Genomic DNA, 15,471 nt, shown 5'->3' with positions numbered 1-15,471 from the left:
ATTCCTTCTTGTCCTGATCTCTGAGCAAGAGTAATGAATCATGACTAATTGTGCGCTGGTTTCTATTTTAGTTAGATGGAAACTAATGATTAAAAAACAGAGTATTTAACTAAAGATACTATTGGATTACTTTCATTTTATTCATATCCTAACCAGGGACTGATTCTCCAATCTTTGATGGTCATATTCCTCATAATTTACAGGTACTTGAATGTGCAACAAATAAAAAAAAACGTGTTTTGTCCAATTATCGAACTATTATCCGAATAGTTAACTCCATTAATTAAAGACCTGAGACAGAATGAAATCCAATGGCCTACAAGGCCTAGTGTTGATCATCAGTTATGTGTATTGTGACTGAGCAAAATGTATTCACTCGAATTGAAGTTCTGAAGTTTTTTGTTCTACATTAACGTTAACAAGACTATAAAAGATATATTTCTACCAAAACAAGACATTTTCTGCTAAGCCTTAAATCGTCTAGTTTTATTCCAAACTAACGAATGATGTTTTCTTAGTTGTTTGACAGGAATAATTAGAGATCAATTCTACGCTGAAAATTAAGATCAGCGTTTCGGTAGTGGAGCTTTCGTCTGGTGTTAACAATCGTTTGAGAAGCATTTAGCTATCTTCAGATAACACTATACAAAAAAAATATGTTGTTGTGGCTGTTTCTGGCAAGTTTTCCAGACTGGAACCGTTACCATGGTAACCGTAAACAAGTATTCACGTGTTACTTGCTGCGTCTCTATAATCGCGTAAGTAACTTGAATACACAGAGAAAAAAAATATTATGTAAGTAACAAAGTTACCATGAATAGAGCCTGTCCTTTCTTATTTTATTTCCTTTCCACAAGATGTTAACTGCGATTCAAGTTTATTTTCAAATGTAATCATCGCAAGCAGGAAAGGTAACGAAAGGTAAGTTCACTACTTCCTGACCCGTAATGTTCTGGAAACTAGGTCATGTTTTACTGTATTATCCATCGAACTAATAATTTAGAATCGTCTACGGCACGCCAATGAAAGGCGGTATACAAGTAACACTATTCTTTACGTAAAGTTTAATTCCCTCCTTAAAAATTTAGAACGGTTGTTCTTAAGAATGTTAATGAAGACTTGTGTTTATGGGGGGGGGGGGAATCACGTAATGTTATAAAGAAACCTGTTTGCTAATGTGTTTGATTAATTTGTTTTAACAAAATATATCCGTTGAAAACCTATACCTATTCACTGTATTTTGTTCTTTTTTTGCTAGGGACAGAGGCACACCTTTCATTATGTTCCGAAACAGCACTTGGAGAAAGAGCGTGAATGATTTGGTTAGCTGGCATCAAGACCAGGCTTTAAATACAACAATATTTATTCTGCGAGAGATTGGGCCTACTGGATTTCTTTTGAAAGAGGAAGGGGAAACAAAGAATTTTAAAGTAAAGTACAAAACTATATGAAAAAGCTTTTATAATTAATTGTATTTGTACTCGATTCAGAGTGTTTAGTTACAAGCTGATAAATACTGAAATAGAGGTTTCCTCTGCTAAACATTAAACAACTGTTACTCCCTTCATTTCCTTTTGCCTTTGGGGTAAATTAAACAGGACAGGTATTCAGTCAGCTGAAACATGCTTTAAACTAAACAGAAAATTCATTGTGAAACTATTGCATACCTAAGTCACATTTTTAGATAAGCTATGAGTTAGTTAATGAGTGAGATTTGCAAAATGATAAAAGCTGGCCAAAAATCAAAAGCAAGTATTACTGGCATGAAACGCCAAGTTAAATGTGCAAATTCAAAAACATTTTTAAGTTGTTCTAAACCATAGCCTAGAACATTTTTTATAATCATTCATGTGCATATTTAATTAATTGGTCTTGTTGAAATAACTTATTTTGACATTTGTTGTACATGAGAAAAAGTTTTAGTTGCTTATTTTTTGCAAAATTTGACTTTTCTATTAACAGTGTGCTAGAAAGTCTTAATTTAAGGCAGTGCAACCTGGAGAGACATAGTAGTGTCCCCTGGATTTCATTGCAGCTGAGCTCTGGGTGACTCAGCTTTAATGACCTAAGACAAAAAAAATGTATTTTTTATTGGCATAATAATTTTAAAACTTTTCCCAACTCTTCTTGTGCCGATGCTTTGAAGACACCTAGAAAACCTGTAGATACACCAACTGTAATGGCCCAGGATTGGGCACCCCTGTTAAATAAAACCAAATATGACTTAATCTGTCCTGTCAGATATTTCTGATAATTACAGATTGAATAACATTTCCTCACTTAAAATAGCAGCACACTAAGATGAAAATGACCTTAGAATCTCATTTTCAAGCATCTTAGCTTTTCAGGAAAACTAAACCTTACATGCAAATTTAGACATTTTTGCAATATCTATCTTAATATTGGGTAAAGATCTGTAAAATCTTTTTTTCTTTCAAAGGTATGTTTGGGAGACCCTCATAAGTGTACCTGCTCTGTATTTCTGAAAGAAAAAGACCTTTGCAAACATATCTGCTGGTAAGAGCACATAGTCTTTATTGTTTGATGTAAGTAATGTGAACTTTGTTGGAAGCAATTTCTTGATTATTTTTTTTACTTGTGTTTCACTTTATTTCTTTGTTGTGAACAAATTATTTTCCAAATAAACCAAACAATACATATAGAAAAATATTTCCCTTCTCCTCACAAAACCCTTTATCATCCATTGAGTTTCTCTCAGAATCCTACAGTATCTACATTATGGTCAAACAGCTACTGTACTTGCAAAAAGAAAATGACACATTCAGCAGTCCTAAGTTCCATTTAAACAATATAAAATAGGGCAGGTTTCAGTGATATCAGGAGACAGAATGCCTTTCAACACTGTATATTGCTGTATGTAGTTGATACAGTGTATTGTAACAACAATATAACTACATATTTGCATACAGTGTACAGTTAACAGTAATATGGGTAGAAGAAATAGACCTAGATATTTACATAGGTCTAGACATTTCCATTTCTTATCAACTTTTTACAGTTTACAGACAATATACTTGAGCATTTTTCTAATATTTTTTCAAGGGTTTTATTGAGAAAATTCAGACTACCTCGAGATCATGAATGTAAGTAAGTTTAAATCTTTAAGTTTTTTATTGACAAGGCAATACAGAAAATTAGGTTTCCAATTTTGTCTATTTTCCGAACAACATAAACAAGTTCTATTTTAATTGTACAGTCTTTTTCCCTGAAATAATTACAATAAAACAAAAATATTGTATCCTTTTAAAAGCATCTGAAATTATTCTCAGAATTGCCTAGCTGTTCTATATGTTATTAAATTAATTTACGTAATGTAAGAGTCCTTTAAACCCATTAATACATTTTAATATTAAAATGAAATGAATGAACTTATACTGTCTCTGCTGGTCCTATTTTTATGGTAATAATTATTTTAAATATTTTCATTCTTATTACTGGAATTTTAATTTTGCTTTTGAAATGAGTTACATATGTCTATGGTTTTAGTTCCTGTAATTTTGACCATATTCATGATTAATTGCTTTTTGAAACAATGCATCAATATGCTAGCAGTGTTCATATTTAATTTATTATGTTGAATTCATTTGGAAGTGGACTACACTTTATTTTCTTGATTCACTTCAGTGTTTCCAAACAAGAAGTGGTTCACCTTCATTAATCATGTGAGCTCATCTCCTATTATACTGTTTTCAGTTCTCCCAGTGGTCACAGTTTGGTTCAGTCCATTTGGCCTGGCAATCACTTTGGATGTTCACATTGTTCCCCAAATTAACTGAAATGAGTCTTAACAAAAGCTCCAGTGTGAAAATGCCCAATAAAAAGGACTGTGGAAAGCAAGACATGTGGTAAGTTGATTTTTCCTCTTTTTTTTTTGGCAGACAGTTTCCAACTGGGCCTGGTAGAAAGAACAATAGCCCAAGTACTTCAGGGAGAGCACAGCATGCAGACTCCTCAGCCAAAAGAGCATTCATCAGAGCAGAAGCAAAGCACAGCTGAGGAAGACAGCTGTGTAAGACAGAAGGAGATAGCCACTGAAGACATCTGTCCCATTTGCCAGGAAGAACTGTTAAAGAAAAGGCTTCCTGTGTCTTACTGCAGGTGAGAAAACTATCAGCTTTGCCTGCTAAATGGAAAACTTTGTTAAAAGAACGTTAATGCCCTTTTCTGTCATGAAGAGCATTATCTACCACCTATTTATTATTTACCACCTTGAATGCAAATCCATTTATTTGTGTTCTTGTTTCACATCTTAAAGAGGAACTGTAGTCCCAATTTCTCAGACAGGTTATTAAATCTCTGTAAGAAAAATTAATTGATGGTATGACAATTCTACAAATTCCAAATTAAACAAAATCTGGAACTTTGTAAAAGTACTGTATAGTTGCCATGCAGTCTAGAGTTCTTCCTGCAGCTGCAATGACTAATGTGATGTATGAGCAAATAAGTACTGTTCAGGTTGTGAAGCAGCCATTTCACCGTAGAAATGTTCCACTGTGTTCTTAATACAGAGTTAAGAACAAGTTGTATTTGTCAGCAAAACCATCTCAAAATCAAGAGCAATCCAGTACTTCTACTGGGTTGGAAGAGATGTATTCACAACCCTGCTTGTTTACAATGTAATAGAACTGCTGCACCTCACCAGAAGTTATCTGGAGCTTTTTATTTTGTGACGTAAATTGGGGGTTTTACATATTACAGTGTACAGCTTACGTTCCTTGTGGTCCGAAATGCATTTGATTTGAGTTTCATTTTCAAAAGCTGATTCATTCTAACCCCAAAAAATAAGAACAGCTTTACAGTTCCCCTTTAAATCTTTCCAACTTGCATCTCAACAGCTGTCCCACTACGTTCTATCATTTACTTTGAGTATATCACTATAAATGACTGAAATAAGCCGTGTTACATGTACACATGGAACTACAAACTAGATTCATAATTATTCCTCTTTGGTGGCACATTATGCTCTCCCATTTCATTTAGCATTAGTTTTTATTTCATTCTAATATTTAAGCATGATGGTTTAATTTCTTGCTCAGTCTGGTATTCTTAATCAGTTAAGAATGAATGCTGCTTGTTAAGAAAGTTTGCCTTTTCCTCCAGGTATGGGTGTGGCAATAGCGTTCACATTTCCTGCATGAAGATCTGGGCAGATCACCAAACCAGATCTGAGACAGACACTATGGTAAAGTGCCCTCTCTGCAGAGAGGATTTTGCACCCATGAAGTCTCTGCTACAGCAAGTTAAAAATGCTGCTAAACTCATAACTGCAGCAGAGAGGGAACGGCTGGATAGACATCTAGGAATCCCCTGCAACAACTGCAACATCTGCCCCATTAGCGGCAAGTGTTTTAAGTATGTCTTAATTTCTTTTGAATATTTGTAAAGAATTTTCATTCAAATAGTCATTGTTTGACATGGTGAAATCTTCCTTGAAATGCACCTACCTTTTACTAACAAAAGTACTGATTTTGCAATTATGATCCCCCCCCCCCCCAACATTTAATTTCCCTGTGTTAGCATACAGACACTGATCTATGAATCATTAGATATTTGTCTGGATTCTTTAAACACCCTAATATAACAACAGAGTATTGATAAATTATCAAGAAATGTTTGGTGCGCCAAGAAAAATACATTTGTAGATTCTTTAACTAGTGGCAAGAAAGTGGCTACCATGCATTATTTAGACATAACTTGTCTGAAGAGTGAAGCTTCAGGGATTATTTGACAGACATGATAGGTGTAAGGAATTATTACAATAGGGTATAAGAACAAATAGGTTTCTTTGATTAAATTGCCACAAGGGGGCAGTACAGGATTATAAATGGGGAAAAAAAACTACAAAAGTTTAGGTGTTATAAACCTATAATAGTTTTTTAAATATTTATTAACAGTAACTCCTTACACTTTCATAGCACTTTTCTGGACACTCCACTTAAAGCACTTTACAGGTAACAGGGACTTGCCCCCACCACCAATGTGTAGGATCCACCTGGGTGATGTGATGACACCCATAATGCAGCAGAAGCTATCGGCAGAGAGGACAACAGAGTGATGAAGCCAATTCATTGATGGGGATTAGTAGGAGGCTATGATAAGGGCCAATGGGAAATTTGTTACACCCCTACTCTTTTCAAGAAACACCCTTGGATTTTTAATGACCACAGAGAGTCAGGACCTCAGTTTTATGTCTCATCCGAAGGACAGCATCTTTTTACAGTATACTGTCCCTGTTGCTATACTGTGGCATTATGACCCACACAAACCACAGGCTGAGCACCCCCTGCTGGCCCCACTAACACCTCTTCCAGCAGCAACCTTGGTTTTTCCCCAGGAGTTCTCCCATCCAGGTACTGACCAGGCTCAAACCTGATTAGCTCCAGTGCGTTGCCAGTTGCGAGTTGCAGGGCGATATGGCCGCTGACTATTTTTAATCATCCAGTTTCTATTTTCTATCCATTTCTCCTAGTTCGGAAGATGGCCCGAGTCTTTGTTTTAGATATGGAAGCAAATTCATTAATCATTAAAATTAATCCCATAAATTAATTTTATAGGAGTAGCACAGTGATGCAGTGGTTAGCATTCCTTACCTCACAGCACTAGGGCTCCGGCTCCATCCAATTTCCACATTGTTATCAGTGTAGAGCTTTTATGTTCTTCCAGTGTTGGTGTGGGTGTGGGTTTTCGCTGGGTACTCTAGCTTATGGGAAAAAAAAATAAATAAATCAGCCCTGGTGTGAGTGAATGCATGTCTGAGTGGGCCCTGCGATGAACTGGTATCCTATCCAGGGTGTATCCCACCTTGCATCCATTGCTTGCCATAAGCAGCTCTAGCTTCTCCACAACCCTGAATTGGATGAAAAGGTTAGAAAGTAGCTTTTTGTATCTGTACAATGTATATGGGTATGTTTAACTTTTATTTTGGAATTTTAATACAATCTGTTTAAAGGTGATTGATTTAAAGCACCTCTATATGACAAAATAGTTAAGCAAGCTTGGGACTACATCATTTTTCCCCAAACATTCCATACTGATCAATATATCCTCTATTTCACCTCAATCACAGACAACTGGCACATTTCGGTACTGTTTCATTAATGAAATTAATTGGGTTTTCACTCACAATGCAACAATTTGAATGCTGATTCTGCTAACCAAGCATGCAATAGCAGAGTCAAAGATTATTTTTGGCCATATAGATGCATGGTCTGCAGCAGTTACCACCTGTGTGAGGAATGTTTCCAGAAGAAGTATCATCCTCAACACAGCTTTGCTTTTCGTTTGGTAAGTATCATTTGCATTTGTCCCCCCCCCCAAATACTATAAACTGATTTGTTTGTTTATATACATATATGGTCAGTGTCCAAATGTATTTTAACAAAGAAACAATCACAGTGACTGTACAAAAAATGTTGTTCTAGTTCTTTTGGACAAGTCATTATTAAGCAAAGTTTTGTTGTAGAAGAGACTTCTGAATACTTTAACATTTGATTTGTAGACTAACTCATTACATGTACAGTAAATATTTACCTCAGTTATCACTGTCTGAGAAGGCATAAGTGCTGTTGTCTTTTTTACTGTATTAAGCCTAAGAAATGTTTTTTAAATGTAGTTAGTTGACAATTGGGCATCTACTAGTTTATTGAACACTTATGCCGAAGGTGACCACTTTTGTGAATACATAATTCACTTAAATATATATAAAATTTTATACATAGTATACTATTTGAAAAAAAAACATTGAAAGAAAATATTTATTCCACTTTAGAAATTACTGAATTACAAAAACTATTCAGAGCACTGAATAAGATAGAAGATACCATTAATTTAATCTGTGATGTAAGTGTCTGAGACAATGAAGGTTATTCATAAAACTAGATGGCATGGCTATATTGTCCCATTAGATTACCATAATGACCGACCTCATACTGGTATGAGAAAAGTGAAAAACATTACCCAGCAAGTGTCAAACCAGTGATAGAAATCAGTATGTAAAAAGTGTAAGAGTCTGCCAATGTAGTTGTGCTAATGACTTGTGGGAATCAAACTGACATGACAGAAAGGAGTTTGTGAAAAACACATGTAAATTACATGAAGAATCTGTAAAGGAGTGAAACACTTGACATGATCAGTGCTGAAGTGGTGTGCAACTGGCCATCTGAACAGGATTTTCCATATTCAAGTTCCATAAATATGCTTGTTCACTGATTGAACATATAGAAAAGTTGTGCCCTGCTCACAACTGGTATCCTGTCCGAGATGAGCCCTTTGCTTACTGGGGTAGGCTTTGACTTATGATGAAAGAAAAAAAGGCCCTATTTTTAAGTCTGGAAAAGCAGAGTGAAGAACTGGCTAGAGTGCTGGACTGAAAGGTTGCAGGTGAGATGCTGTTGTACACTTTAGCAAGATACTTGCTGATAATTACTCTCCAGGTTGTCATTCAATTGATAAATGAGTATTTGTAATTGACTTAACAGGTTAAAAAAAACACATTTAAAAAGTTTCAATTCAAGGGCATATTTCAAAACCAACCACTAATAGATAGTGATCATTACATCAGTAAGACAACAGATACACTTGTAAACAAAAGCTGAAAGCAAAGTAAAAACCAATAATCTGACAATGGGTTTATCCACAAATATTATACAATTCTGAAGATTTTTATAATTATACTATAGGAATTAGAGGTAAATTGTCAATTACTGCATACAAGGTTTTGAAACTTGTATGATTAGAGGTTTGTTTCCCTAATTTAGCTCCTCACAAAGATTTAAATATTTTCCCCCCTTTTGAACTGAAGCATTTGTCTTGTGCTTATGATACCACATTGAGAAGTCACCACTTCAGGGTAGAGGCCGAGAAATTGAAAGACATCAATTCCTTTTCTGAAGACAACCTTAATATCCATCACTATATGAAATATACTTCACCATCAGAACTGAAAATACTTACGAGATTCCACTACAATAAATACTTCTCTAGCACAACATGTTGTGATGGTGTCGGTTGTGTTAGGAAGCTACCTGAGCACCGGTAGAGCGCGTGTTGTCTTCCGTGCAGTGTGCCGGTGTATAATTGTCTGCAGAGGTTTCGGTACTCCACTATAGGAGAGAAATCTTTCTCTGATCGGAGAAACTAGTTTGTGCCGCTTATGAGGGGAACACATTCAGTTCTACCATGAACACCGACTGCGGCCGCGTGGGGATCTTAAATCGCAGCCCTAATTAGCGTCAGGTGTGGAAGCTGCACATTTCCACGCGCCGCGGAGTGGGAAGTGCAGTGGGAGGCGTGTTCCACTGTCACAATGTTTATTAATTAAATTAAGCTTAACAAAAAGAATGTCTGATATGACATCAATCACACCAAAAAAGAATACAACAGCAGTACGTTTTGTCACTCAGAAGTCTTTCCATCCCTGTAAAAATCATTTCTACATCCAGTAATCAATTCCTTTCAGAAGCACTTCTGTCAAGTGCAAAAATGGCTTTTCGATCACACTAATAATATAACTACATGCCTGTTTATGAAATGGGAAGAGATGCATCGAGGAAGTAACTGCCTCTGCTGCTATGATAAAGCAAATGATAGATTTCATGAATAACCCCCAAGGAGTTTCATCAATGCAAGTGATTTTAATTGTATTTTCTAGAGAAGAACCCAAAAGTGGCAAGCAGTGGAACATTTTTATGACCAGCCTGTATTTCAGAGAAACCAAGAAAGGCAAGTTAAGAATTCAGTAAATTCAGAAAGGCAAGTTAAGAAAACAGTAATCATTATTTATGCCCTTACCTGCAGTCACTTTGACAATTATTTTTAAATCATACTGAAATTTTTAGAGGTTTGCATTTTAGGTTGTCATGTTTATTGCTTTTATCATTTTAGACATTAACTGCAGTTGGGTCACAGTTATTCTAATGACTTGACTTCTACATAAAGAAGTTTTATATAAGTTTTTAATAAGTTTTGAAAACAACAAACTATTATAACAGAATAATGTAGTACTTTATTTTTCAATTAGTATTTTTACAGTCCAGACTGAAGTGATCCCTGAGCACATTGTGAAAATGTTGCCATCTGTGAAGGTGAGACAGAGCAGCACACTGCTGGAGCCTGGGCAACAGTGTAGACTCTGCTTGAAGAGCTTTAGCTTGGGACAACTTGTGAGACAGCTGCCTTGCAATCATAAGGTAAAGATAAATGCATTCCTTCTATATTCTGTTGAGTTCAATTGATTCTAATAATTGAGTGGTACATGCTTTTTATCTTAAAGACTTAAAAAAGCATTGTGAACCAAAGAGAACTACTAACTGAAAGAAAAATGATTATTTCAAATTGTTTACTTAATTTCCTTTGCATGTTTAGCTAGTATTGGTGTATTCTTCTATTAATCCATTTTTTTAAATACAGTATTGTAAATTACTTCTGTACGAGTTACGTATAACACTGAAAAAGTCCCTCACTTTAAGGTTCCACATATATTATATCAGCTTTTTTCTCTTCAGTTCCATAAAGCCTGCGCTGATAAGTGGCTTCTGCAAGAAAGCAATTCCTGCCCAATAGATGGTCAAGTCATCTACAACCCCATAACATGGAATAAAACAACAAGTACAGACAAAACTACAGTGACCTCACCATCACAGTTTCAGACTCAAATGATGGGACAACTCCAACAGGAACTGTTTGTCCCCGGGATAGGACTGTCGCTTAAAACAGAAGGCAGCAAGGGGCCTTATAAACCAAGTAATGCAGATGAGTGCACTTCACCACCAGTTACAATTCAACAGGATAGTGTCCAGAACGGCTTTCAATGTCTTCATTTAAATAACTTACCCACTGGTGGGCATGGAATAAAACCAGGCTTTTTAGGGCAAGCAAAACAAAAAATGCAACCAAAACGAAATTTAAGACCCTTCCAACAAAGGAAGTGTTATTCCTCTGAACCTGGAAGAAGTGAGGAGGATAGCATGAGGCACGCTGTATCTGCAAATAAAATCATGAGCTCAACTATTAGAACTCCAGGATTAAGGCATGAAGATGATTTATTGAATGCTGAACGTGTGGAGTTGTCTGCTGTTAAGAGAATAACTGATAAAAAACATGAAGGGTTGTTTGTCGGGGTGAATCCTGTTAGATTGGACAGTGTTTTACAGTGCAGAGCACTGCAATCATCCAAAAAGAAAAATGTCACAAAGGAGACCATTGTATAGAAGACCCACAGATAATACTGAGACTGTGGTAGGTATAGACCCAACTCTCAAAATGGATGGAATCTCAATGAATAATCCAATACAAGGAAACAAAACAACAAAATTGTAGGATTATTATAAATGGATTATACAAATTGTTTATTATTACAATATAATGGTAACTCAACTAAGTAATATTATAAAAGCTTTTCTTAATCTCTGTACATTATATGCTAATATTTGTGAAATAAAGAATGAACATTTACAAAATTTTACTTAGAAAAAAATAATACTACCAGAGCTGAAGTCTGTTAAATGATGAGTGATATTCAAAATGTTTAAAAGAAACTGAACCATTGACTTTTAGGTCAAAATGTTCCCTTCAGATAAATTAAAAGGGGACAACCTGCTGGGGCAATAAGTGTAAATTAGAATGAACATTTTGTCTGTAATCACTGTGTAAAAATAAGTTAATAAAATGTAAATATCTGAATCATACAGAAAATCTCTTAAAATATATACTTTAAATACAAAAGCTCTTTTCACATTTCACCAAAACATTTCATAGAATTATCATAGAACTGAAAACCAAAGAACAATAATTAATAAGTACAGTGTGGTGACAAAGAAAGTACCTCACAGAGTTGCAGCAGTTTTGTAAGGAGCGGTGGGGCCAGACTTCCTCCCAGGTGATGTAAGAAACTGGACAACTCTTAAAGGAAATGTTTAATTCAACTTATTGCTGCTGAACTTTTTCACTTGATATTGAATGCTGGCTGATTTTGTTTTATACATTATGACAAGGTGGAATTTGGTGTGTTATTTATCAAATGAGGTTAGATGTATCCATTGTGAGGACGTGGTGAGGACTAAGTGAAGGGCAAATATATCCAAACATGTTGTTAAACCATAAAATCATAAGGGAGTGTACTTTCAGCACACTGTAAGTACTGTAAATACCTACCTGTCATTAGTCTACTTTCAAGAAAACACGTTTCATACTTTTATGAACCAGTCCTCCAATTATTCACCATAAGTGGTCAATATGTCCTCCATCACATGTGGTTCATGTTCCAGAAGTGCCTTGAACACCTCCTCAGCTTGCTTTTTACTCTGTGTGTGCTCCAGGATTTTTCTCATCTTGTCTTGTGGTGTCCGCTGCGTTCGGATAATTGTAACTGCTTCAGGATGCAAGACGTTGCTTATCTGGTCAGTAATAGGATTCACATTTTTAACTTTCTGAACTAAGTCATATTGGTGGGTCTTTAGGAACTTGCCTTTATCTTTTAAGTTGGAAACAAGAAAAAAAAACAATGTCAATATTTATGATACTTGCACACTTTCATGAAAATCATAGAAAACAAATTAAGTGAAAATATTATTTTCAAAATAGTGTCTACCCTGCAGGTTAAGACAGCAGCTCAATCGATCAGGCTAATCTGAACCTCATATAGCAATATGTAAAGCATGGTATTTTTACTATTTGAAACCTGAGCTGCAACTACATGAAATGAGAGCTGTATAGTTCAAATATCTGCTTTATTTAAAAAATAAATAAAGAAGTGTGTGATATATTGCTGTGTATGTCTTGATCACTAAAATAGAATACTTCTGACCTTCAATTGATAAGGCAGGTCCTTTCTGAGAACCCAAGGGAACTGAAAAAGACAAATTAAAACTTTTTAAAGTTTGAGTTTAAAGTAGTATGAGTTTACCATAATTTAGTATAAAAGTATATGGAATCTTTTTTCCAATATGTATTTCATACAAAGTTTTTTACTTTTTTTGTCTTAGAAATACAGTCGTTAGAAGAGAACTACTACAACCGTTGCTGATTACCTGATAATATTGGCTGGCAACTGTTAGTTCTTGTTTGGTTAATGGTTATGGGCATGTTCACCATTCCAGTTATCTCTGAGCCATGTATAATTGGAGATACCACATAACTTCCATCAGAGGCCGCTATAGTTGAGTAAACTTGATGTTTTCCAGAGTAGTAAGGTTTAGCACTATTACCTGTTGAAAAAATAATAATGAATTACTTTATCACTATTAAATTTGCAATGTACAGTATAAAATCTCATGTTTGATTCTAAAAGAATTAACAACCAAATACCAGATACTTTTAGCTGCCCTTTTCCTCATGAAGCATGAAGTGAGAAAACTAAGTATTGTAGGTGTGGTGCAGGTTTTGGCTGTAGCATAAAAGCTTCTGTTGATAACTGTACTTACAAGATGGAGAATTTCTCTTGCCATAGTTGCTGGGAAGTGTAGTTTGTATGTTTATACCCATGTTAGTCCCTTGCATTTTAGAAGACATAATACAAGGGGCAATAACATTACTTCCTCCTTCGGCCTGCACAGACTGATAAAATGACACTGTAAAGACAAGTTTTAAATTCAATTACAGTATCATGCATTTACTGTACATGTGTAAATGCATATTATGCTGGACCTGAGTGCACCAAGACACATAGTGTATTAATGAAGAGGAGGCATATAGGAGTTCGATTATTTCACTTTGTGTTATTTGTACGAACAGATTGACATAAAAAGTTGAAATATTAGTATATCTAATCAAGCAATCAAGATAAATTTGCCATTGAATTGGTTGGTTATTTATTTATTTAAAAAACATTACAAAAACTAAACAACATATTCTTATCATTACAGCTAAGATGATGTAATAACCTGTGTTTGATATGGTCCTTGATCTAGCTCTGCATATGTTCTGGCTGATTTGAAATGTGGATTCAATTAACAATTTCAGTGTCATTTATTTCAATGCACAGAGAAAGGAGTGCATTCATTAAAAAAAACCATCAGTGGCAATTATATCACATTTGTTATAATTTTTAAGCTTTCCACTGGCAGCCCTGTAAGAAGAATGTCATGTGATGCTCACAGATTCTATTTAAATTCAGCACAATTCTATTTAAATTCAGATAAAATAAATAATACACAAGTCTATACCATCAATTCATAGAATTGTTTTAGGAAATTAAGTTACATGAGTTTCGGAGTACAAAAGTACAAAAAAGAGTACAAAAAAGTCTGATTTATTAAGAGTAAAACAAATAAGATATGCACAGTTAGTGTTATCTCCGTAAATTGCATGGAATCTGTTAGTTACAGTTAATGCAATTGTATGAAATTCATTGTACATTGGAAACGATCTGCGAAAATTAAATATGGTTGAATTTTTTCCGTCAAAAATCAGATTAGCAGCGTGCAATTTTGAAACAGATCAATATTTAACACAAAGATAGGTACCTGATCGTGGTTCCTCCGCCTTGCGTTCCCATTCTTTTAATTGAGGATAGGTTGCTTTCACATTTTCTTTTTTGAGGATATCTAAAAATTGATGACATAATTCCTCCGTTTTGCCCATAATAAGGTCAAGAAGATCAATCACTTTTTGCTCTGGTCTTGATACATGCTTTAGTTCATTGTACTCTCGGTCGGTTAGGATACTTTTACTATGTGCGTGCTGCAAAATGTAGTCAGGCTGTGCACTAAGCCAATCAATAAGGTCTACTTTGTTTCTTTTAATAACGTTCATTATTGCTTTGTAAACCTGCAAAGGTAAAAGAGCATGATATAATTCAAAACCGAAAAAAACATGTGTTTCTGTGTGTTTTCAGAAATATCAGTTTGGTCATTCAATTAAATAACGATTCAGTCATTAGTAATTACACGTTCAATAATATAGTTCACTACTGTAAAATTTCAAAATACTTTTTCCACAAACGGGCAAATAAGTATGTGATATTTCAATTGCATAAAGTACAACGCTTTGCACTACGTTTGAAACAGCCATTTCCTGTCACAGAAGAGATGTTTCTAGTGTGGTAAAACAAGTTAAGAAATAAAGAGCGTAATTGGGTTATGGGATTCTTCAAAAATTTAAAAATCTTTTCCACCTAATTTAGATTTTTTTTAAATCGTTGATTTAATAAAAACAAATAAAAACGATTACCGGATTTGATTCAGTTTCACTTCCTTTCTTAACTCGCTGTTGCTTACATTATTGCGATTATAGAATCGTGAGGTTTTTGGGCGGAGACTGAAATGCGTGATCTAAACACGTTTACTGACTTTTGGTCTTTTATGGTTTTGTGCCGTATTACACATTAGCAAACGATGCATCTTATTAACTGTATTGCAGACAACGGAAATGTAATATAGTATCTAAGACAGCAATTACAAGAAAAAATACACCAAAATATCTACAAAATGGTTCTTTATGGTGTTACCGTACACT

At 34.8% G+C, this 15,471-nt stretch overlaps 2 protein-coding genes across 7 annotated transcripts; one reads left to right on the top strand and one right to left on the bottom strand.

The window, feature by feature from the left end:
• Nucleotides 1-738: 738 nt before the first annotated feature.
• Nucleotides 739-12,780, top strand: zswim2 (zinc finger, SWIM-type containing 2). 4 transcript variants are annotated; one of them, XM_088605059.1, is made up of 10 exons: nt 739-921; nt 1,259-1,430; nt 2,441-2,517; nt 3,064-3,104; nt 3,900-4,119; nt 5,122-5,373; nt 7,221-7,305; nt 9,671-9,741; nt 10,040-10,208; nt 10,524-12,780. In XM_088605059.1, the coding sequence occupies exons 2-10, from the start codon at nt 1,281-1,283 to the stop codon at nt 11,226-11,228; spliced, it is 1,770 nt and encodes a 589-aa protein (XP_088461185.1). In that variant the 5' UTR covers nt 739-921; nt 1,259-1,280; the 3' UTR covers nt 11,229-12,780. The 4 variants fall into 4 exon arrangements, with proteins under 4 accessions (XP_088461185.1, XP_088461186.1, XP_088461187.1 ...); XM_088605060.1 differs by lacking the exon at nt 5,122-5,373; XM_088605061.1 differs by lacking the exons at nt 739-921; nt 1,259-1,430 and having other exon boundaries at nt 2,438-2,517; nt 3,904-4,119.
• On the bottom strand, nt 11,340-15,393 carry LOC148649012 (uncharacterized). Of its 3 annotated transcripts, XM_088605065.1 has the most exons (7): nt 15,187-15,393; nt 14,481-14,784; nt 13,440-13,586; nt 13,047-13,223; nt 12,824-12,865; nt 12,239-12,490; nt 11,340-11,919 (listed from the first exon to the last, which is right to left on the bottom strand). In XM_088605065.1, the coding sequence occupies exons 2-7, from the start codon at nt 14,767-14,769 to the stop codon at nt 11,810-11,812; spliced, it is 1,017 nt and encodes a 338-aa protein (XP_088461191.1). In that variant the 5' UTR covers nt 14,770-14,784; nt 15,187-15,393; the 3' UTR covers nt 11,340-11,809. The 3 variants fall into 3 exon arrangements, with proteins under 3 accessions (XP_088461191.1, XP_088461192.1, XP_088461193.1); XM_088605066.1 differs by having other exon boundaries at nt 11,340-12,490; nt 15,187-15,371; XM_088605067.1 differs by lacking the exon at nt 13,440-13,586 and having other exon boundaries at nt 15,187-15,344.
• Between the last annotated feature and the right edge of the window lie 78 nt (nt 15,394-15,471).

This window comes from Lepisosteus platostomus, chromosome 14 (genome assembly GCF_059453375.1).
Source record: "Lepisosteus platostomus isolate fLepPlt1 chromosome 14, fLepPlt1.hap1, whole genome shotgun sequence".
Taxonomy (NCBI): Eukaryota; Metazoa; Chordata; class Actinopteri; order Semionotiformes; family Lepisosteidae; genus Lepisosteus; species Lepisosteus platostomus.
This window is presented reverse-complemented; position numbering and strand designations above follow the sequence as displayed.